Here is a 24982-nt window from a genome sequence, read left to right on the forward strand (position 1 = left end):
GGAGCGCTCACCCTGTGGTCTGTGTGGGTCCTAACGCCCCAGTGTACTGATGGGGACACGATACTGTCAATGAGCACCGTCCTTCCGATGTGACGTTAAACCGAGGTCCTGACTCTGGTCATTAAAAGTCCCAGGATGTCCTTCGATAAAGAGTAGGGGTGTAACCCCGGCATCCAAATTTGCCCATTGGCCTCTGTCTATCATGGCATCCTAATAATCCCCATAAAATGATTGGCCTAATCACTGGCCTGGTCTCCTCTCCACCAATCAGCTGGTTCCCCCCTTTAATATGTAAAGCGCTTTGGGTGTCTAGAAAAAGCGCTATATAAATGTAATGAATTATTACGTTTTTTTCTGTTGTTTTCCGTTCATTTTTTCAGGGGTAGGCTACAGGAGCAGCATAGCGCCCTCTCACAGCTATAGACGTAGCTAAATGTTTATTCTTGTCAGTCAGTATGAATTAAATTTGACATACAAGGCACATCTGACCATAAGTCACAGGACAAGCCAAACTATGAAAAAAGTGTGACTTGTAGTCCGGAAAATACGTCAGTTCTGTGTATAACGTTTATGGCACGCCCATTTTAAGAATTTGGGTATCAAAATAACTTCTCAACTTCCCAGTGGTAGACATGACATCAGAGAGCACTCATGTGCAATTTTTATCTAGGAAATTTGTATTTACAATAATTCTGATAGCATGTGAAGGCAGCATTACTCTGACACTTATATTTAAATTGTCAGTCTTCGCAGTTTCTGCAATTTGGCTTTATTTATGGATTGTATATGTAATTTTTTCACCAGATACCATATTGAAATGAGATTAAAAGCATGCCAAAGATTGGTGCACAAACAGTAGCTCAGGTAGTTTAACACGCACAGGAAGCGGTATTAGAGATTTCTCAAAACGTGCTATAAAGAGGATACATTTTAAAACGCAGTTTTCGCATTGTAGTGTGGACTGTGAAGATGAAGGTATTTGAAAAGGATGACGTATGTTTAGTAAAGCGATGCATATCATACCAATACATAACATGTTTATACCGTTATTGTGACAGTTGCTATTCACTTTCACACAGTAGCGAAAACATGTTACTTGGTGAGCTTATATGAGGTTTTACACATGCGTAGTAAGGTGAATTTAGCGTTTTCTGATGTTTCAGTGGGGATGAGATACTTGGACACAGCAAGTGTAGAGGGAGGCCGTTTTGAAACAAAAACTCCAAGTTTTCAAATCTAACCAGATTAATGTATACATATTTTTACTCTGGGACTAGTCTTAAACCGGGCTCGACCTACAGGAGTTTAAGGTTGAGTTATGCCTGATTTACCCCTCACGACATTGAAGGGAAAAAAGTGTTTAGGGTTGGATCTGATGTGTGGCCTAGATTATGGGTAATGTTAGGCTTTTTACAGATCAAATCTTAAACCTCCAGATCTGCTCGCGGGCACATCAGGTTTGAGATTTGAAAGAAGAAAATCTGTGAAGATTCTCCTTATGTGCGTACCCAGCTTTACCTTATCAAGTACTACTCGAAATAACTTCAAGAAGAACAAATTCATTGTTTCATTGTCTTTTTTTATTGAGGCAAACAGCCCAAAACTTCTTTTCAACAACCGTTCACAAATGTTGCATATGTATATAGACATTCAATTTTAACCAGAGATAATACTAGTTCAGAAAAAAACAGTTACACTGCAGTTATTAGATTTTGTTGCAACCTTTTTGAAAGCTTAATACAGCTTGTCAACACTCATTTAGTGTTAAATGTGGAGTTCTTATCTTAAAAAACTTCTGCTATATCAGGGTAAGAAACTGAAAACCATTTGATAGTGTCAGATACTTTATACAATGTGCTACATTTGTTGGATTTTTCACACACAAAAAAAAAATCACATTTTTAGGAATTATTTAACTACATACAAACGATAGCTGAGAAAAGGTCAGTTTCTTTTGAACATATCCCTGTTCAGTAGTTCAGATGTGTAGTTTTGAAGATTTTGGGAGGCAGGATGAAATATATCCAGGCGATCGACACTTAACGTCCCATTGTTGGCATTGTAACGGCAGGGGACTTCAGCGTAGCATCTTCGGCCTTCCACTGTGAGGTAATAGTTTTGATCTGTGTGTAGAACTGAATGCCCTGTGATGGAAAGAATACCAAAATACTTAAGACTAAACAATGACTCAAGATTAGTCATCTTTTTAATACCCTCTCAAAATGACAATGACATCACATGAGAAATGGCAGGTGGCTGGCAAACGTATGCTGGCGAGAGCAATAAACCACTTGTGTCAAAACATGTCAGTCATAGTTTTATGACGAACTACAGCTGATGAATTTTTATACCAAAACAAATTTCAGCGCCAAACTCTGGAGACAAAACATGGTAAACCAAATGGACCGTGTCAACATGTGACCTGATTTTAAACTCTGGTTAATTTGACATCTGGGGAAGATATGATGTGGCCAATCATTCTCGAATCATTTCTTTTCCAGGGCAGAACCAAATGTCAACTTCTTAACGTTTCTTTCAATTAGCTTTTTTCCCCCCAATGCATTTTGAAATAGTTTTTTCTGTATTTTATTGAAAGAACTGTTGTCTTGCCAAGTGTTCTACTTTTCCTTCATTTCATGATTCATTTAAAGGGGTCAAGATAACTTGTGTGCGCTGTGCTTAACTGTAAATCTGAAGCGCACGTCCAGAAAGACATGGTTTCTTTCTGGGAAGAAACCATCAGGATAGATTTATTTAAACATACATTAAATAAACAAGACGTCACTAAGTAGAATATAATGAATATATAGGCTAATATAGTGCATATTTAGTGAAAAAGTTAGTTTCTCTAGTGAACAGCTGTGGACTCTGAAGCCCCTTTCACACTGCGATTCCGGCAAATACACGGATAATGCGACCCAGCATTTGTTCCCGGGCCGCTAGATTTGGTCCATTCACACTACCTGCGAAAAACCGCAATATGTGCGCTTTCACACACAGCGCTTAACGGTCCTGGATCGAGTTGACACGTGACATCCTGATGTGACGTATAATGGCGAGCGATCTCGGCTTCAGCGCGGATAGTAAGGCGCTCCGTGGTCTCGACTTGTGTCCAGTTTGCGCACATTTCTGCTTGTTTAATTTGAGTTTCTTTTGTATACGAACACTCTCTGCGTTTAAAACACTGACTAGCTCTTCTGGTACTGCAGGGTTGTATTATTGAAAAAACAAGCTCTAGGAGTCGCACGATAACTACGTACACGTTGCGGCATTAGTTTCGGCTTTTGTTCACACAGCGCTCGTCCCGGGTCGAATACCGCAATATTACTAGGTCCCCGACCCGGGTCGAATTCGGTAATAATTCCCGGGACGTGGTTGCTTTCACACAGAAGGCGACCTGGCAATGTTCCAGGAATATTGCGGGGCCGACGTGCAGTGTGAAAGGGGCTTGAATGAGTTAAATATAATGCTACGGGACATTGTTCTCAAGCTGTTTCGTTTTTCCACGGTTGAAACACCGATTGAGCGATTACACGACATCTACATTTTAGTAAGTTGTAATGTATCCTCAGCATACCTTGAGATATTAATTCGTGTTTATTCTTTAGGAAGAGATCATTCACATGCCACGCCGCCTTTTGAACTGACGCGCATATAACTTAGTGATCAGTCACATCACATTAAAGAGCATCAAAACGGCATTTATCGTTTGAATTTTGTATTAATATGCACTGAATACTTAACATGTTAATATAAATTAATATAACCGACCGTTAAAGATTGCATTCGTACCGTTCGGTACACGCGTGCACCGAACCGAAAGCCCTATACGATAACGGTTCGGTACGAATACGTGTACCTTTACATCCCTAATGTTAAGCAAAACACCGACCCTATGCTTTTGACTGAATAACTTTTGTAACTTTTACGATCTACAGTGGCAAGAAAAGGTATGTGAACCCCTTGCAGAATCTGCAAAATGTTAATAATTTTAACAAAATAAGAGAAATCATTCAAAATCGATGTTACTTTTTATTTAGTACTGTCCTAAACAAGGTAATTGACATATGTTTACATATAGTATACAAGACAAAAAAAAGCTGAATTTATAAAATTACCCTGTTCAAAAGTTTACATACCCCTGATTCATAATACTCTTGATTCTTCAAATTAAAAAACTTTTCACCCCCTGCCTCTTAATGCATCATGTTTTCTTCTGGCGCATCAGTGAATGTTTGAACCTTTTTGTGTTTGAGTCCCTAAATTGTCGTCAATGTGAAAAGATGGATCTTAATAAAATAAAATAGTTGGAAAGGGTTCAAATACGCAAAAGATGCTGGAAAACTGAATGATTTGCAGGAACTGGAGGGTTTTTCTGATGAACATTGGTCAATTTGACTGCTCAGAACAAACACTGAGGGACACACACAGCTGTGGATCATCCAGGGAACAACAAACCGTATTAAGAATAAAGTGTTCATAAACTATATATATATATAAACTTTACACATTTTCACTTATTCTGCCAGAGGTTCACATACTTTTTCTTACCACTGTATATTTAATAAGTACAGTATTATTTTACATTTGATTACTTTAGTTAGATACAGATTAGGTGCAGAAATTGAATATTGTTAGATCTAACTAAGTTTAAGTTTATTATTTATTTGACAGGGACCATGTGCAAATACATTAATCTTACAAAAGATGCTGCTTTACACCAGATTTAGCTACAGCTAATTTCCATCAGCAATTCCTGAGCAAAAACAATAACATATATACATCACTATACATCTATTTACTGAAAAACATAGTTTATTTAATTTGCATCATTGTTCTATTGTGTTTCTTTGTGCTTTTGATTATTCGTTCTTATTTTATTACAGACTATTTACTTAACTTTAATATTTTTTGAAATTCACATTTATAATGATTTTATGTAGAACTTTCATTTTTTCACTTTTGCATTTTTCTTGCATGTAACAGGTCTGGTGGGTAAAATAAACAATTTACTAGCCAGTGGCGACTCCAGCTTCAGTTTGTCCCTAGAGGGTTGTATTTGTGTATATATTATATCCAGTAATGAATACTTACTTGTTTCCCATAGAAATTTGTGTCACCCCTGAAGGAGCCTCTGGAACCGGTGAATGAAAACATGGGCAGTGGGACGGGGATTGGTACATTAACTCCAATCTGTAAAAAGAGCAGCACATTATCAGACGTCTCAGAGGTCAGCACTTGAGTTTGCCCTCTTGAGCAGTCATGTTCACGGCATCTCACATATCTGACACACTCACACCCTGATGACAGTTAAGACAACAGCGTACCCGTCAGACACAAATGCATTTTTGTCTGCCGCAGAAAGCTGTATGCTTTCCTCACGTCGCTAGACACCACGTGGGAGAGACATTTACCGCCGCACGTTCGTCTCCCTGCTCAATGTAAACTTAGAAATCTCACCATACAAGTGTAGCTCTAACCTTTCCAGTGTGTATTGAAGAGCTTCCCTACTGCGCTTCAATGTCAATGTAGTAATTAAGGTCCAGAAATAGTAGTTAACAAAACTATAGTTTAAATTTAGTGGCAACCTTTACTAGATAGCAAGCAAAAACAGGACAATCATTTCTTCGGACATGGGATTCTTCCACTATGAGCACTTTTGCCATGTGGGCAAAAAACCCTGCACACCAACATTTAATATGTTTGTTTAAAAAAAAAAAAAAATTCTCCTGAAAAGTAAAGTAAATTCACCTCCACAGAGTCCATTTTCAATGTTAAATAGCTTTTTTTTTTCTTTCTTCATAGCCTTTTTCTTCCCTCAGCACAGACCCCTATGGCCAGCTGTAAACTCCCCATACCAGGACCTGCAAAGGACCTCGATGCAGTTTCGTCATGTTATTATGGTTATTGATACGCTATTCGGGCACTACAGGCTAAACTGCAGCTCTTTCAGACAGACTACAACTTTCCTCTCACCCAACGACGGTCGTGTTGTAGTTCGCGTCGCTTGGTTTGTTTATTCCGGACCAAAAAAAAACATTTAGTCCTGGCACACTAAGCCTTTACATTGTCATTTTAACACCGAACCTAAATATACCAAACCTAAAGGCATAAGGATATGGTAACAACCTCATTGGTTGGCTTTTATGACGTATATTTTGTGACAGAACTTACTGAACATCCAAAACAATGCTGTGTGCTGGGCAAAATGTGCGTAGCTACATATGATGGTATTTTGACTAGCTAAGAACTCCGTAGAGAGCTTATAAAATTCTGTCCTTTTTAGGGTCTCATCTTGTGACATGTCTTGTTTTTGGTTCATTTACATGTTTTTGGCCCATGTTGCATTCATATTTCAGTCAAACCGCAGACCCTTCTTTTTAGTGGTCTTGCACCAGGGTTCAGATAAAACGCACTAACAGAGCAAATCGCAGCAGAGTTCATTTTAATCGAACTAAATATCCCAAAAGTGAACACACCCTTAATATTCAGTCATACTGCATTCAGTTTGACTGCACTGATAATACTCGATGAGAACAGAACTTGAGCTGGACAATGAAACCATGCAGCATTATAGCTGATTGGACTGTAAAATCGACACTTATTAAACTGAATCAACACTGAATGCATTTAAAGTGAATTAAGACACAAATGCCTTCTTGTAGAGATGCTTATAGCTGAATTTAACTTCAAAATGTATCATTATAAATGTGCCTGCAGTTGAAAAAACACCCATGTACATCTTTGCTCTGGGAACAAGTTCCTTTTGGGCTTCAACTGTGTACGGAAAGTGTGGAACAATCAGCTCATTCTATTGAATGTGTTGACGAGGCAGTCGACACACAACTGAAAGCCACAATCATTTGTTTGTGTACCAGCTGAGAAAAGTAATGCATGCAGAGAATAACTAAACAAAACATTTTGTTTTTGGGGTGGGGTGAGGCTGGAAACTGGCAGAGCTTCTTGAAATGTTTTTTTTTTTTCAAATGCGGTTGCACATTTTGAGCCTTCTGGCTGAAGGTGACTCGTGAGGGAGTGGACAGAGGGGGGAAAAAAAGTAAAAGAAGGTTTGAGAGGCGAGCTCAGCACATGGCCCGTGCCGTGTACTCCAGCATGTGAATCGCAAACACACGGCATAGCGGCTCGCCACTGGCAAACAAACGGGGTAAAAGGGGGCCGTTTTTGCATAACCACCAGATCAACAGGTTGCAAGGGATCCCTTTTGAGTTTAATTTCAGACTCCGGGCTTTACCAGCTAAATATTTTGGCATAGTGCTGGTTTGAATAAAATGCACACATTTGCTGTGAACTATTTGTAGTGTGCATGTTTCGTGGTCACAGCTGTATTTTGTACATTTTTAAATATGTGGCAAACAAGGTAAGCTCAAATTTATTTTTTCTACATTCATTTTTAAAGGAGGGCTTGTGTTGCTAATGGCAGCTAAAGATATGACACTTACATCTGAAACGTGCTTCTGGCTTTCGGTCGAGGAGTGGCGCCAAGGGGATTTTACACATTTCATTTACTTCACATTGTAATGTTTACTCTAGAGGTGTGCCTGGAACTCTTCACCTACAATGGTCTTGTCACGAGCCTACATGACATATAGAGGTGCCTAATATGACACAACTGAACATCAACATGTCTACACCGTCTATAAGGAGGGAGTTTTCCAGACGTAGACTGACCGAGGTCTCAAACTTCTGACTCTTGCATGCACCCATTTTAAGCCTCACCGATACATTTTCAACAGTGCTACAATCAAAAACTGCACTATCATGGCGGAGTAACTAGCAGGGATGTGTGTATATAATCAGATACTCTGATACACACATTTTTCTCTTCACAATAGCATTAATACAAGCATTACCATTTGCTGCAGTCCAAAAAATAACCAGTTCAACCATTGAAGGTGGGGTAAGTGCTTTCTGGTAACCGTTGTTGTTATTTCAAATCACCAAAACAAACACGCCCCTACCCCCCAAAAGGGTCTTGGCCCTATTTGGGTCGCTCTGCCCCACACATATGTAACCCAGGCAACGACTATGGCAGAATCTGTGTGTTACTAATCCAGGTTTGAATATTCAATGAAAAAGTCATCCCTTCCATCACAAAAACACAAACCGTTTTCATGAACAACTCAATAGTACACGAGCCGACAGTCCAGCTAATGACATTTTACAATTATGACAAGATTAGAACAAACATATTAGGACTGACAAAAGACTGAGGGGTTTTAGATGCTCCATACGGTGTGGAAATGAACGGGTCTTTAACCATAACTGAAGTGAGCAACAATACGATCGCAAATGAATAAACAAGTGAACATGACAAACATATTTAAGCAAAAGCCAGCATAGATTAGTTCTCGGCTAATGTCTGTCCTGTGTGACTCGTGTGTTTTGAATAATGAGGTGCACTGAGCCTCTCTTTGATCAATAGTAGACATGCCCCTTACCTGCTGATTGGCTACAAGTTTAGCAAAACTGTTTTGAAATAACACTTACCCCACTTTTAAAGCATAAACTGTCAATGGGATATCTCTGGCATTTAGGCTGCAATCCAGTTGTGGCCATTTTAAGCATCACAATGTGCATTATAGAACACGACTTAAAAGGGAAAGAAATCTCACCTGGCCAACATCAACTTCATGGGTGTATTTACGTGCTGCGGCACCATTGGTGGTAAAGATGGCAGTTCCGTTGCCGTATGGGTTCTTATTAACTATTTTGATGGCTTCATCCAAGCTGTCAGCCTCCAAAACCACCAATACAGGTCCAAATATCTCCTCCTCATAACACTTCATGTCAGGCTGAAATTGTGGTAGCATAAAGAGCAGGTGGTTAACATTACATAGCCTTTGCATCCTATTGACATGCTCCGACTTAGTTAGGATTTAACCACCTACATGTTACAAACCTTTATGTCGATGTGGAATGCAAAAAATTATATTTTAACCAACAGCTTTAGTCCATATAATGAAAGTCAATAGCAGTGTTTCCACTGTCGGGCCACAAGCAAGCGTGCTAGTGCATGCCAGGGCCAGACGCATTTCCAATGTCACTGCCAGGGCTTGTTCAGCCCTTATCAGGGGGGCCAAAGCCAGGGTTTTTTGGCCTGACAAATACCTTGGTCCAAATTAGACTTAAAGAGTGATCATGGACAAAGGTCATGGAGTCAGGAGATGGTCACCACTGCTCCTCATTTCCCGTTTCATCAGGCTACCAGCTAAAGTCAACATTTAAAAAATGTTCAGCTCAAAACTCACTTTCAGACACCAGAGACTGTGTGGAAAAACTTCTGATTGCAATCCAATGGGGATTCTGGTCACCGTATGATGTAGAAATGTATGACAGAACATTGGTCTTGCGTAATTAAAATTTGATAATGTCGCAATGACAGAACGTGAGGGTGAAATTAGCATAGAATATGCCACCGCTACGTTTATATTACATACCTCCCCATGCCTGGTGAATTGGTGAGGTTGTGATGCTAATCTACGGAGATGCTAAGGCCAGGTTTTAGGGTGGCCCGATAGTGGAAATGCAGCATGATTTTGGCCTTGCAGCTCAAGGTAAGAGGCTATTGGCCACACCTGGCATGTTCGCCCTGACTTGCATTGGCCTTAAAGTGGAAAAGCGGCTAATGGAGTCCAAAACAACTCTAAAGCCCAATGGCTTTAATTATAAGAATAAAAACACCAAGACATTCTTCGCATTATCTTCTTTTACGTTTCACAGAAAGAAAGAAAGAAAGAAAGAAAGAAAGAAAGAAAGAAAGGTGTTCCTGTTGATAACATCACTATTTTTCTGCAGAACGACTGTACAGCCAAATCAAATGCTGTTGCAATATTGTTCTCTTTAACATTGTGAAGCTGCTTTGAAACAATCGTCATTGTAAAAGTGCTATATAAATAAAGTTGATTGATTGATTTGGAATGACATTATTAAGTGAGATGATATTGTTTACCGTAACATTGCTAATGATGGTTGGTCCTACGAAGTTCCCGTTTTCGTAACCCTTGACCTTCACGTTCCTGCCATCAAGCAGCACCTTGGCGCCCTCATCCACACCGCTCTGAATAAGGCTGTTCACTCGCTCTTTGGCCTGAGGTGAGATGAGAGGTCCCACATCAGCTCCGGGCTGGTCACCTTACAGAAGAGGAAATGGAAAAATAATAGAAAAACATGATTAAGAAGCCAAGGAGTTAACAAAACATACCCAAACCACAGCCATTTCGGATTAGAATACGATTGTTAACATGTGGCACTATATAACGAAAACTGGATGAAAACACTATTCATTACATAATGAATGAGCAGAAATCTGATAACCTGAACCACATAAACGTGTGAATTCATATGTTAGCAATTCAGAGCACAACCAAGATGCACTCATTTGCTGAATCATTACTGTAGAACAGATGATTTAGGTGGATAGTTGGCAGAAAATGTAGCGGTTTCCCTTCTAAACAACAGTTTACTTGGTTAACCAGAAGTTTAGACATCCTAAATGCTGGAGAAAGAGTTGCTGTATCGTGTTGTTGATTTTCGCTGAATAGATTGATGAAGAGGAGGACTTTCCTTTAATTTACCCCTTTTTACTGGGTCATAACCAAAGGCACTGGCAAACACCGACATATCCATATGCACACATATGAATCAACACAGCCACACACACATTTTTAGATACCCTGAGGCAATTTGTCTTAGAGGGCTGTTTTAAGGTTTCAGAATAGCTGCTGTGGTTTAGTTCCTCTGATTACAATTACAATTTACATCGGCAGACTTTTTTTTTTCAAACATTTGATCGGCCCATACTAATTTCTGGTCCCGTTTATACCACAAAATGTGCTTCAGCTTTGTGGCATGACCAAGACAAATAGTGCGTCTCTCCTCTGGGTGAGCTGAGCATGTTTTAAGTTACTCAGGGAGAGGTGTGGTCATGAAGGCATGGGTGGTCTCCAAAAAGGCCAAAAAAGACGGATAAAGCAAACTGCATGAATTCAGAGAAGAAGAAAAAAAATGCATACACTTTACTCAATGAAAAAAATATTTGTAAGGTGACATTTGTGGTATATAATAGGCCCTGTTTACACCTAAGAGACAAATTCCCGTTTATACCTAGTGTTTTAATCCGTCTCTTTTGTCCACTTTCAACCACTTCTGTACACATTTTTTTGAGGTGCGGGTCTATGGGCGGGTAAATGTATGGACTTTTTCAGATATAATAAGCCCATGCAATTTACACATGAACGTGCCAGGAGACAACATAAAAACACAAAGCATCAGCTTTCATTTCCACTCTTAAAGAGCCGCAAGACCACGCATTGTGTTTGGTCAAAAAAATAAGGTCTTCAGCCAACCTTGTTTAAAGATGCACTGTGTGCATTTTCGTGGCATCTAGCAATGAGTTGCAAACGCCCAGCACTAACCCCTTCCTTTCGAAGCTACAGTGGCTGACACAGGACAAAGATGTCATCATCGGAGAGAACAGAGAGTAGCTAACAGTCTGTAGAGCAGTTTGTCCGTTTAGGGCTACTGTAGAAACATAGCAGCGCAAAATGGCGACTTTGCTGTAAGTGGACCTGCGGTGTATGGAGATAGAAATGGCTAATAAATAAGAGTTAATTATGTCTTTATACACCATTGAAAACAGTTGTGTATATTATATTGCATTTCTGTCAATAGATCCTCAAATACCACACACTGCATCTTTAAATCCCACATTAGGTCAGTAGGCGGTCCTTTGTAGCTATTGGAACACATGAGAGTTTACACTAAGAAACCAATCCGGTTGAATGTGTTTTCGAATACCTCTGGAGAAAGTGGACAAGCTCAAAACATTTTAGACCCCGTTTACTCCTGTTTTTAGTGTTGTCCACTTGTGATCCAAAACGCGATAAGATGAAATCTTAACACTAGGTGACGGAATTGGTAAATATTCATACCACTGTGCACGAACAAATCGGCACAAACTAAAGTAAACGTTTTATTTGTACTGAAATATTATATTATGGGACCCAACAGAACCACAGTTAACCAGAACAAATGTAATATTTTCACAAAATCTCATTGGTCCAAAATTTTAAGTAACCGAAAAAGGATCGTCAATCTAGGTACATTTAGTTTTGTTCCCCACATTCTGTTCTGTCTCACATAGTCGAACATGCAAACCTTTTACATTTACTCATCTTAAAGGGGCAATAAACATGAGAAATGCTAGTAATACAAAGTTTTGTTCATTATAGTACAAGCTAGAACAGGGAAGGAATAAGGAATAGTAAAGTAAAATAAATTAGAAGGCAAAAAAATTCAGCTAAAGGTGCAGTGTGTAATATTTATGAAGATCTATTGACAGAAATGCAATATAATATACAGTCTTGTTCAAAATAATAGCAGTACAATGTGACTAACCAGAATAATCAAGGTTTTTAGTATATTTTTTATTGCTACGTGGCAAACAAGTTACCAGTAGGTTCAGTAGATTGTCAGAAAACAAACAAGACCCAGCATTCATGATATGCACGCTCTTAAGGCTGTGCAATTGGGCAATTAGTTGAAAGGGGTGTGTTCAAAAAAATAGCAGTGTCTACCTTTGACTGTACAAACTCAAAACTATTTTGTACAAACATTTTTTTTTTCTGGGATTTAGCAATCCTGTGAATCACTAAACTAATATTTAGTTGTATGACCACAGTTTTTTAAAACTGCTTGACATCTGTGTGGCATGGAGTCAACCAACTTGTGGCACCTCTCAGCTGTTATTCCACTCCATGATTCTTTAACAACATTCCACAATTCATTCACATTTCTTGGTTTTGCTTCAGAAACAGCATTTTTGATATCACCCCACAAGTTCTCAATTGGATTAAGGTCTGGAGATTGGGCTGGCCACTCCATAACATTAATTTTGTTGGTTTGGAACAAGACTTTGCCCGTTTACTAGTGTGTTTTGGGTCATTGTCTTGTTGAAACAACAGTTTCAAGGGCATGTCCTCTTCAGCATAGGGCAACATGACCTCTTCAAGTATTTTAACATATGCAAACTGATCCATGATCCCTGGTATGCGATAAATAGGCCCAACACCATAGTAGGAGAAACATGCCCATATCATGATGCTTGCACCTCCATGCTTCACTGTCTTCACTGTGTACTGTGGCTTGAATTCAGAGTTTGGCGGTAGTCTCACAAACTGCCTGTGGCCCTTGGACCCAAAAAGAACAATTTTACTCTCATCAGTCCACAAAATGTTCCTCCATTTCTCTTTAGGCCAGTTGATGTGTTCTTTGGCAAATTGTAACCTCTTCTGCACATGCCTTTTTTTTAACAGAGGGACTTTGCGGGGGATTCTTGAAAATAGATTAGCTTCACACAGACGTCTTCTAACTGTCACAGTACTTACAGGTAACTCCAGACTGTCTTTGATCATCCTGGAGGTGATCATTGGCTGAGCCTTTGCCATTCTGGTTATTCTTCTATCCATTTTGATGGTTGTCTTCCGTTTTCTTCCACGTCTCTCTGGTTTTGCTCTCCATTTTAAGGCATTGGAGATCATTTTAGCTGAACAGCCTATCATTTTTTGCACCTCTTTATAGGTTTTCCCCTCTCTAATCAACTTTTTAATCAAAGTACGCTGTTCTTCTGAACAATGTCTTGAACGACCCATTTTCCTCAGCTTTCAAATGCATGTTCAAGTGTTGGCTTCATCCTTAAATAGGGGCCACCTGATTCACACCTGTTTCTTCACAAAATTGATGACCTCAGTGATTGAATGCCACACTGCTATTTTTTTGAACACACCCCTTTCAACTAATTGCCCAATTGCACAGCCTTAAGAGCGTGCATATCATGAATGCTGGGTCTCATTTGTTTTCTGAGAATCTACTGAACCTACTGGTAACTTGTTTGCCACGTAGCAATAAAAAAATATACGAAAAACCTTGATTATTCTGGTTAGTCACATTGTACTGCTATTATTTTGAACAAGACTGTACATAACTATGTTTTCAGTGGTGTATAAAGACCGTTATTAAAGATATTGAACCGTTATGTTTTTATTACCTTACAATGAGCCGTTTCTATCTCCATACACCGCAAGGTCTCCTTAGAGTGAATTTCTTTCATGTTTTTATAGTAGCCCAAAAGGGACAAACTACTCTACAGAGCACTAGCTACTCTCTGATGTCTCAGATGAGACATCTGTGACCTGTGTCAGCCACAGTAGCTTCTCTTTGTGCTTTGAACGGGAGGGATAAGAGGTGGGGCGTTGTAATTTGCAACCTCACCGCTAGATAGCTCTAAAGTTTATACAGTGCAGGAGAGACGAGCACTGTCAGGGATTCGGCTGTTTGGATTGGGTTGGGAAGATCATTCCACCAGAAAAAGACAGCAAAAGAAACCATTCTTTCAAAGTATACTCCACTGCACGGAAGCACAAACAGACACATTTGGTGCATACACCTAACTGAGGAGTTCAATCACTTGCACATGGGCATTTATGGGCTGGACGCGTAAAGTGGACACAAACATCAGCAGACTAAGCTGCTGATGAAAATTACATCATGTTTACATCATGTTGGAAGTGGGATGTTTAACATCACAAATACACCACTGTTCACGAATGCGGACAAGCATAGTACATTTTGGCCTTTATAATGCTGTGCCTGATTAGGACACTGTTAAACACTGCTCAACGCCTAAATTGGGTGTCAGATTTGTGAGGCATAAAAAGTAGTGATATGATGAACATAATAAAGCTCAAGTACCTGCATTGACACGGAGGCTTTTTGCACGTTCAACCAGTTCAGGCAACCAATTTCGGGCTTCTCCTATGAGGATAGCCGTGGAAAGTGCCATACATCTCTGACCTGCTGCTCCAAAAGCGGCACCTACCAACTGGTTCAGTGTGTTCTCTTTGTTGGCATCAGGCATCACCACGCCGTGATTCTTTGCCCCCTGGTGGACAGAAGATGACATTAAGGAAGCAGCTCCACATCTTTACCAAAAAAAACTAATTCTAGCACTAACGCAATTGGAAATGGGCAAAGTACAAAGTGAGGGAAAAATGCCCCAAAACCCCCCCACTGTTTACCATCTTAAATAGCTATTATATTTGGCATAAGATCCAAATTAAAAATTCAAGTTCACTTGCAAAACTGCAAAGAAATGAAAAAGATTGAGGTGGTGAGGGGATTCTTATAGGGTTTCAAAAATAGGAAGTTTATCTGCATTGAGAGCAAAGAAGGTGGGATCTGCTGTATTAAATCAGAGGTATCTGTAAATTGCGAACTTATATATTTCTACAGTTTAAATTAATTATCTGCTGTCCATCATTTGTGAGTCAGTCATGCTAATTGTCAAAGCAATAAAGTTTGAAAGGTGTAATCTAATATTTCCTTCCCAAATTTTGAGTCAGACTAAAATCACAGCCTCATTATGGAGGTTAGGAATGAACCAGAACGATACAGATTGATTTGTAACCAAATGCTGCCACCATCTGGCCATTACAGTTAAACTGCAGCTACTGACCTACAGAGCAATGCTGGAGAACGAAACCCCTTAAAAAATGAGCTTGTTACAGGAAATCACACTATTGTCACACTACTAAATATTAGTTTATTAGCATCACAGCTTTTAGCTAATTACTTCTCTTCTGTTCATTTTTAAAGAAAATCTTGGCCACATTTCTATATCATGAAAGCTATCAAACTTCAAAAAGGGTGCAAAGACACCACAACAATACAACACAATGGTCCATACGGCCATATATTCCAAGTTGACTGACAAATTCTTCTCCAGTGGAACCACTGAAACCAATCATTTACACCAGGGAAAGGCAACTTCAGTCCTAGCGGGCCACTGTCCTGCAGAGTTTAGATGCAACCCTGATGCACTCTCACCTGCAGCTGAAACCGCCCCATTATACCCTTAAATTGGGCACTATTTAATATGACAGCCATTTGTAGTGGTGTCCGAAACTGAAAATGGACGTTATCGAGTTCATCATTCAATCCAATAATGCACAGCAATATAGAGTGTACAACAGATGTACTCTCAACAGCTTGAGAATACCCATAATGCACTGTAAGAGTCATACGACAAAGATGGCTGCGTCCAAAACCTGGAAAATGCTGCCTTCAGAGGACACATTTGAAGGCAGGATTACATCAAGCTACATCTGAATCTAATGTTAGCTTTACTTCCTGTCTCCTGAGAGACCTTCATCTGATGGACGTTTTGAAGGCAGCATACATGCATCCTTTGCTCCCTTTGAAATCCCACAATCCTGTGCTTTCCGTTCAGTGACAGTTGAGCTGGGAAAATAAGATGGCGTCCGAAAATTGCGTTTGCTGGTCAGTTTGCAAATGTACGTTTTTTACCAACATTTTCCACTTCTGACGTCATTTCTAGAGAGAAATTACTACTGTAATAATTAAATATGTGTTTAGTTCTCACGAAAGCTCTCTATTTTGCCCTAGATTATTAAACTGTAACACTGCCTTAGAAGTCTGTCCGAAATTAGTTTTCTGAGGTGCCACAAACAAGTCACTGTCTCTGATAATGAAGCGAGGTAACGGGTCAGCTGCCTAGGTTTTCAGACGCAGCAGATGTCTCACCAGAAGATGGCGCCCGCTGGTCTAATGTGGCTACAGCATAATATCATACAGGTATAAATTCTTTAATTGATTATTATACAAGCTAGTTTCCATGACAGAGTTCAAGATAAAGGTTTTCATTACTACTGGAGAAGCTGCCAATTTGCTAAGTTTAAAATTATTTTTATTGAACAGCAAGCACAAACTGTACAAATGCGGCAGCCCTTCCAGCGCACTCAGTCTGAGTTCACTCATTCGTTTTTTTTATTCACTCCTTCAAGTGGACTGTATTAGTGGAGAAATGTAGGGAATAGTGACGGTATGGGGTTGATTTCGAACACAGCCTGATTAGCTGGTTCAGGTGTGTTTGATTTATCTAAACTCCGCAGGACAGTGGCCCTCCAGGACCGAAGTTGCCATCCCTGATTTAGACAGATAAAGACAGAGAACCAATAGGATGGATTCATGAACGAATCAATTAAAGGATCAACTTGGCCAATAACGATTTGTTCATTCCCTATCCATAACACAAAATCCCAAAAAACATAGTAAAATTTTTACATGTTTTTAAATGTAAATTTTACATACAAATAAACAAGCAGCATCTAACACCTTTGTGGTGTACTTAAAGAACCCAGTGCTATTGCTACAGAACTACTGAATGCCTCTTTAAAGAAGTTAAGACATTTTACATTTAGAGAGGATGCTTGAGTATGTTTTTTTTGTTTGTTTTTGTGTCCATGAATGAACAGACTGTCATATGCAATATGGTTTTCTGTGAAATGCATTAAAACAAAACCAACCATGTTGCTCTGCACTCTCTTGCCGTTTTTGGAGCCTCTCTCATAGATGTACTCTCCAGCCTGGTTGGAGCCAACGAAACTGATGGCTTTGATGGCGGGATGGTCACAGATGAAGTTCACAGCTATGACAACACATGGAAAAAAAATCAATTAGTTATTTGCACACAGAATCTAGATCATAATGCAGCCAAATTATTTATAACCCATCTGTGCAGTTTTCTGTACCGTTATGCTGTCCGTGGATTATGTTCAATGTTCCATCCGGAGCGCCGGCGTCCTGCAGCAGTTTGGCCAGCATCATGGCGCAGCCAGGCACTCTCTCTGAAGGCTTCATTAAATAGGTGTTCCCGCACACCATGCCCATTGGGAACATCCACAGAGGAATCATGGCAGGGAAATTGAAGGGGGCGATCCCGGCACATACACCAATGGGCAAGCGGTATGTGTAAGTGTCCATGTCTTTAGTGATGGAAGGGAGGGTCTCACCCAGCATTAGAGATGTGATACTACAGGTGTGCTCCACCACCTCTGCAAGATCAACAAACAACTAGAGTTAATCATGTAGAAGCCCACAAACAAAACCTGCACTAAAGACTTTCTTTGACCCTAACAGTCAACAATACCTCATCTATAGCACTAAAAAAACAAACAGATTACTACAGATTTACTTGAGAACTGTCACAAGAGACTCACGCAGTCCTCTGAACACATCACCCTCAGCATCAGCCAGGGTTTTTCCCTGCTCCAGGGTGATCAACTTGGCCAGCTCTTTCTGAAACACAAATCAAATCACATTATACATTTAACAGGTAGTAAGTATTAAAGAAAGCTCTATATTTCAATGATTCACATTAAAAATCAATAAAGGAATTCTAGGCTTTCCACTGTCGAGAGAACCCACTGAATACTGTTCAACTGAAGGTTCACCACTGTTTTACTGTTAGTATCTATATTCAACAAGCACAACAAGTGTGTCACAGAAATGTTCAGTCTGAAGTCTTTCATCTGGATTCCGAGTTGAGTCTCATGTTTTTTTTTCCAAAATACTGTACTTAAAAAATAATAATATATTTATAGTCAAAACCAGAGCTTGAAGTGGGAAAAAAACGGTGCTTGTGTTTGCATATTAGCAGTCGGCAACAATTTATTTAGGATTTATTCTACAAGCAACTTTGCACGTGTCAACTAACTCTCATTCGGGTATTAGTAGACTGTTAGCTTAGGGTTAGGTGTTAGGGTTAGTAGAATAAATTGACATGTTCAGTAGCTGTAAAGTTACTTATAAATAATCAAAATAATGTGTTAGCATATAATATATGCAGTGGACTCAAAAAGTATTCAGACCCCTTAATTTTCATTTTGTTATGTTGCAGCCTTATGTTAAAATGTTGTTTTAAATGTTACCATTTTCAACATTAATCTGCACTTCATAACATAATATAAAAGCAAAAAGATGTGTGCTAACTTTTTTTAAAAAAGTTTGTCCATCACTTTTTTGGGGGGGCTGGAAATATTGAATACAAATTTGTAAATGATAGAAATATGTCTGTATAGTATCCTTGATTATTTCTCAGTGGTGTTGCTTTCCTCAACATTTTAAATGTATCACCTCTCATGTTATGATTTTTGTCATGCCATGAATAAGCAAATGCGAGTCATAATACAAAAAATCACAAACCAGTAAATTGCAATTCACCACTATAATTGGGTCGTCTCTGAAATCTCTGGAAACTGGGCAAGTGTGTCTGCATGACTATGTGAGAGAAACGCCATGTGGATGTCCATGCATGAATGAGTGAATCTATGGGTTAAGTTCAGTTTCAATCTCTCCCGAGCAGAAGACAGAACAGAGTACGGGAAGTTTATGAAAGCTGCCGGTAAGCAAGAATAATTTGCAGGTGCCACATTACGCCAAATTGTTGATATTGCATAGAGTGAGCACCGGACAACTTTAAGCACTGCATACAGAGAAGAAGAAAAAAGTCCTCAATATTTAAGGTTAAGACTTCTCTGGTGTGTAGAACAGGAGCTACTGTAGTAAATGGGACCTAAATTATGCAAATTTCAACTATCCAGTCCAGCATTGATTGGAAGATGAATCGTAAAATTCAAAAGCAAAACAAAGGGGTTGAGGATGAACAGCAGTAACTTACAATATTGTCTTTAATGAGCTGCTGATAGCGAAGGAAGATCTGTTGGCGGGCCAGGATGGAAGTTTCGGACCAGGAATGATATGCCCGTGAGCATGAGTCCACGGCAGCCAACATCTCCTCGTGTGTAGCCTTCGGGACTCGACCAATGACCTCGTTGGTGGCCTGAGGAGAGCACAAGCATTATAATTCAATCACAGAGACATTGCATCTGGTGTGAGCCCTTTTCTCTGCAAAGTGCTAGTACAGTAGGTCACGTGTAAAAAAATCTGCTTGGTGACAATGGTTGCGATTTCTTGCTGTTATCAAACATTAACAGAATTTTGAGGGGGAAAAAAGAAAAGAAAAAAAATCACACTCATTAATTCATGATCTAAAGATATAATTAGATATAATTTATAGCAACTTGTCTACCTTTTTCTTACCAAAAACTGAGAAAGCTTAAAACTGCTCAAATGTGATATTAACCAGAGTTCCTGGAATATAGACTGCAAATGCAGAGTGAAAAAACAATAAGCAATTGTTATGGCATCGGTTTTCTACTGAGTAAAGCAGATTAAACCAACCAAAGCTCAAGAACCTGGTTAATCTTTAATGGTTCTCCTAGTGAACATTGGTACAGTCAGCGAGTAATCCTTTTCAAAAGCATAAAAAGGACTAATAATATCACTGAAGCTGTAGTATATACTGACTGCAGGTATAACTAACCAATTCGGACAGGATTATTTAAACATGGAGAAATGGGGTATGGTAAAGTAATTATTACCGAAGCTTCTCAGTGATTTTAGCCCCCTCCAAATGTGCCATCTCAGTAATCATTACAGACAATGTCAGTAAAGATTACTGTGACTTATCTTCTGGAAAAAGGTCTAGAAAAATAACCTCAGGTAATAATAATCCTCTGTGAATAGATTAGTGAATAGACGCCTGCCTTTACATGCACATGAACTTTAATGGCATCCCATTCTTAATCCGTTGGGTTTTATATGGAGTTGGTCCACCCTTTGCAGCTATAACAGCTTCAACTCTTCTGGGAAGGTTTTCCACAAGGCTTAGGAGTGCATTTATGGGAATGTTTGACCATTCCTCTAGAAGTGCATTTGTGAGGTCAGGCACTGATGTTGGACGAGAAGGCCGGGCTCACAGTCTCGGCTCTAATTCATCCAAAAGGTGATCTATCGGGTTGACAGAACACCAACCTATCGCTCATCCATGTCTTTATGGACCGGAGCTTTGTGCACTGGTGCACAGTCATGATGGAACAAGATGGGGCTATTCCCAAACTGTTTCCACAAAGTTAGGAACAAGACATTGTCCAAAATGTTTTGTTATGCTGGAGCATTAAGTGTTCCTTTCACTGGAAGGTCAAAGCCCAACCCCTGAAAAACAACCCTTCCACCAAACTTTACACTTGGCACAATGTAGTCAGGCAAGTGCCGTTCTCCTGGCAACCACCAACAATTTCTTGAGCTAACCTGAAGGCCACACGAAGTTTAGAGGTCTGTAGCTATTGGCTCTATAGAGCTTTGAAGTGACTTCTGCAAACTGTGTGCCTCAGCATGCGCTGACCCTGCTAGTCTGCTCTGTGATTTTATGTGGCCTACCACTTTGTGGCTGAATTGTTGTTTATCCCAATTTCTTCCAATTTGTTCTAATACCACTAACAGTTGACCGCGGAATATTTAGTAGTGAGAAAATTTCTCGAATGGACTTATTGCACAGGTGGCAACCCATCACAGTACCACGCTTGAATTCACTGAGCTCCTGAGAGCGACCCATTATTTTAAAAATGTTTCCAAATGCATCTGCATGCCTGCATGCTTGATCTTCTACACCTGTGCCAATGAAAGTGATTGGAACACCTGAATTCAATGATTTGGAGAGGTGTCCCAATACTTATGGCAATATAGTATATATACCTAAATATTCTCTCATTTCCTGGTTAAAAGTAATTTTCTGTGGTTTTTCAAATATAGAGGCTCTTGAAGAAGCATTCAGTTGTGTTCTAGGCTAACACTAGTCACATTTTCTTAAGAAACAAAATGCATATATCTAGATCACGTTGTGTTAGCGCATGTGATATCAGGAGGCAACTTAATACGCACATGACGACAAGGAGGTGATGGCGGTGCATAGAGTTACACCTCCCAATTCTGATAGGTTTACTAAAATTTCTTATCCTGTGTGAAATCGCCATTAATATTACAGACATTCTAAAGGAAAATTAGACTAAATGGACTGAACATGTAAAACAAATTAGATCTGATTTCATTTGACTGTATTTGTGCTTTACCTGAGGTGGTGCGCATCCCGGTTTTGTTTTGCTCTGTTAATGTTCTCAACTGGAATAAGTAATGGTCAGTAAAAGAAAATCTCAGAAGGGCACTATGGACAAACTCATTTAAAATATCTGAATTCATCCCTACCTTTGTACTTGAACTAAAGTTGTAATTCATTTATGTTATGGGAATTTGCCTTTCCAAATAAAAAGATCATTAAAAAAACAAATAATGTATCCATATTATATATATATATATATATATATATATATATATATATATATATATATATATATATATATATATATATATATATATATTACAGACATTCTGTGGTAAAATTACGTAACTCCACCTGCTCTTGTAAAACTAATATCATCTGAATAGGACTTATTTAGTGCAGGTGCTGCGTTGTTTAGTCACATGTGATTAAAACAAAGTAATCGAATATGTTTTAACTGGCCGAAGTGTGGTCAAAGAATATAATCTGTTAAAGTGGTATAGTAGATTATCTCTTCCAGTGTAAATTCAGCAAAAGCATTAGATGTCTGTTAGCACAGGACTTACAGGATTGTGAATGTCCAACCATTCAGGACTCTTGGATTCTACAAACTTTCCATCAATGAACAACTTGGTGGTGGGCTGAGGAAGGACACAGAGAAAATTGTGTGCAATTAATGTAAAAAGCAAACATAAAACACAACTCAAAAACAGTTATAACAATAATGATTTGACACAGCAACACTAGTATGTTTTGCTTATTTTTTGTGTGAGAGATTAAGGCTGGAATACTACTTTCAACAACATGTCAATTTATTCTACCAACCGCACCCTAACAGTCTACTAATAATCTAATGAGAGTTAGTTGACATGTAGTTGCAAAGTTTCTTTTAGTCAGTAGAATGTCTATTGGGGAGCATCAAAATAAAGTGTTAGTAGATATTAAGTCACAGACAGTCTACCAATACTCGAATTACTTCAGCGTAGTTGCAAAGTTACTGATAATTAGTAGACTTCGAATATGTAGCTTTTCATTTTCATACGTAAAGCAATGAGACACATGTTTCTAAATGGGTTTATTTTTTAGCCAACTTATCTCGGTCGTTTAGTCTATGATGTCCAGTTTTTCTCTGTAATCATTTACACAGTGTTTTAAAAAAAATGTGCATGTCATGTACACTCTTAAAGGGATCATAGTTGGCCCCAAAAAATAAAAATTCTATCATTAAAGCCACAATACGTATTTTTTCGCTGCTAGAGGTCGCTTATTCAAAACAAAGGTGAATGTGTATTAGATACATTATTTGAGTGTGTTGAAAGCTGTTATAATGCTTCTCTGCTGTAAAACTGGTTGCACACTGCAGTAAGCTAGATCGATATTAAGCACAGTAAAAAAACTGTGTTTAGCTATATAACAATGATTCGTTTTCTGTCAGTGAATGTATCCAAACAGTTGCTCTTCTGTCTAATAAAGCCCACAATATATTAAAGTTACTTTGGTGTTTGCCGGCAATCGAGGGAAACACAGGTGTGATGTCATTGATAGGCGCCGCATGGACAGTTTGTGTCCTGGTTAAAAATTGCTAATATCTCTGGATTTAAACAATCTAAATCTCATGTAAGAAAAGAAATCTACTAAATGTATAACATTGTTCTAGTGGTTTTTGGATTTATAAATCCAAAAATCTTACATATTGAGCCTTTAATTATTCACTGATAAAAATAAAAAAAAGTTAATAAAGAGGCAATAAAATGAATCTATATAAATTGAGCGGTTTAGTCCAAATTTTCTGAAGAGACAAAATCACTTTATATAAAGAACAGGTTGAATTTAGGCTTTTAGTCACATAAACATCCATGGAATAATTGTCCAAAAGGTTATTTATAGTGGAAAACCATTTCTTTAGATTTTTTTTAATGTTCTTCACGCTAAAAATGTATCTATTGCATAGCCATAACATAAAATCATTTTTGAATCTTAATTTTTAAAGGTGTACTGTGTAGTGTATTCCAGCCTTTACGTGTAATAAGACTACTTTAGTGTTATTCCTCTCAATCTCAACAGAGGGAAACAAAAGTCTCTAGTCAGGTAAATGCTTATGTAGCACTACTATAACAACATTTTTACAATCAAATTGCCTGCTTGGCTCTCACAATAATAAAGTTTTTGACATATTAGACAAACATTGTATTAATTCACTTGTTTCTTTTAAGCCCAAACACCCTGTGCACAAATGTGCTCGTATACACAGTGAACTTAACTTACCACAGAGGAGGAGGAGTAGCACATGCGGCCCACCTGAAGAGGAACCTGCAGAACAGTTCAAAGGTACAGTATTTCATTTAACATTACACTTTTGTGTCTGGGCAGATCATTTCATTTGATAATGCGAGTCAGCATATAAAAGGTCATATATACTGTTACTGCTGTGCACCTCTCTTACACCTAACCTGTTCATAAACAGCATAGAAAGGAAACTAATAAGTTATTTTGCTTTTAATCAAGGTGGATATGATATAACGTTACTTTTCTGATTGCAACAAATATGATTGATTTAGACTGCTGCTCAAACTTAAACAAGGCTCAATGAATAAAGTCAGATGCTTTCTCGGGCTGTTATAACACGAGTAGCACTTAGCGCGTATGAACTCAATCAACTTAACTGTTGCGAAATGATATAATATGATAATAATAGAATAGAGGTCATAGCTTAGTGGCGATTATACGACAAACTTCTTGCATTCCCTACAACATCGTTCGTTTTAATGTGTATTTAGAGTTGCTTTCAGGGTGGCTACACCGTTTGCTCGTGGTGTTTGACCGTGAAGTTGATACTTTGACAACATGACGTAACGCAAACTCATACTACTTGCATGTCTGTAAAAGTGCAATGCTTTTTCTGTTTCTTACCCTCTTCTTTACAAGGGAACGCATTAATGTCGCTGCCATGATGGAATTCGTAAATTCGTGTTGTATTCAGCCCTAATGTGCGTCCAACCCCCGCCAGAGGACGTGCGCCGAGACCTGCAGCCTGCAAAGGAATCGCTTTTCCTACTGTCACTTTAAGAATGGGCGGGACATAGTCTTCGAATAGCCAATTCTATGGCGAATTCAAATACTCCCCCAAGTTCATGAAATCTATTGGTTAGA

At 38.8% G+C, this 24982-nt stretch overlaps 1 protein-coding gene across 1 annotated transcript; it reads right to left on the reverse strand.

Moving 5' to 3' along the window:
• Nucleotides 1-1558: 1558 nt before the first annotated feature.
• Nucleotides 1559-24895, reverse strand: aldh6a1 (aldehyde dehydrogenase 6 family, member A1). The gene is made up of 12 exons (XM_067455062.1): nucleotides 24743-24895; nucleotides 24098-24142; nucleotides 22399-22473; nucleotides 19556-19717; nucleotides 18096-18174; nucleotides 17628-17930; nucleotides 17403-17524; nucleotides 14770-14959; nucleotides 9971-10152; nucleotides 8634-8813; nucleotides 5095-5193; nucleotides 1559-2144 (listed from the first exon to the last, which is right to left on the reverse strand). The coding sequence occupies exons 1-12, from the start codon at nucleotides 24779-24781 to the stop codon at nucleotides 2040-2042; spliced, it is 1581 nt and encodes a 526-aa protein (XP_067311163.1). The 5' UTR covers nucleotides 24782-24895; the 3' UTR covers nucleotides 1559-2039.
• Nucleotides 24896-24982: the final 87 nt, after the last annotated feature.

The sequence above is a fragment of the Pseudorasbora parva genome, chromosome 10 (genome assembly GCF_024679245.1).
Source record: "Pseudorasbora parva isolate DD20220531a chromosome 10, ASM2467924v1, whole genome shotgun sequence".
NCBI lineage: Eukaryota > Metazoa > Chordata > Actinopteri > Cypriniformes > Gobionidae > Pseudorasbora > Pseudorasbora parva.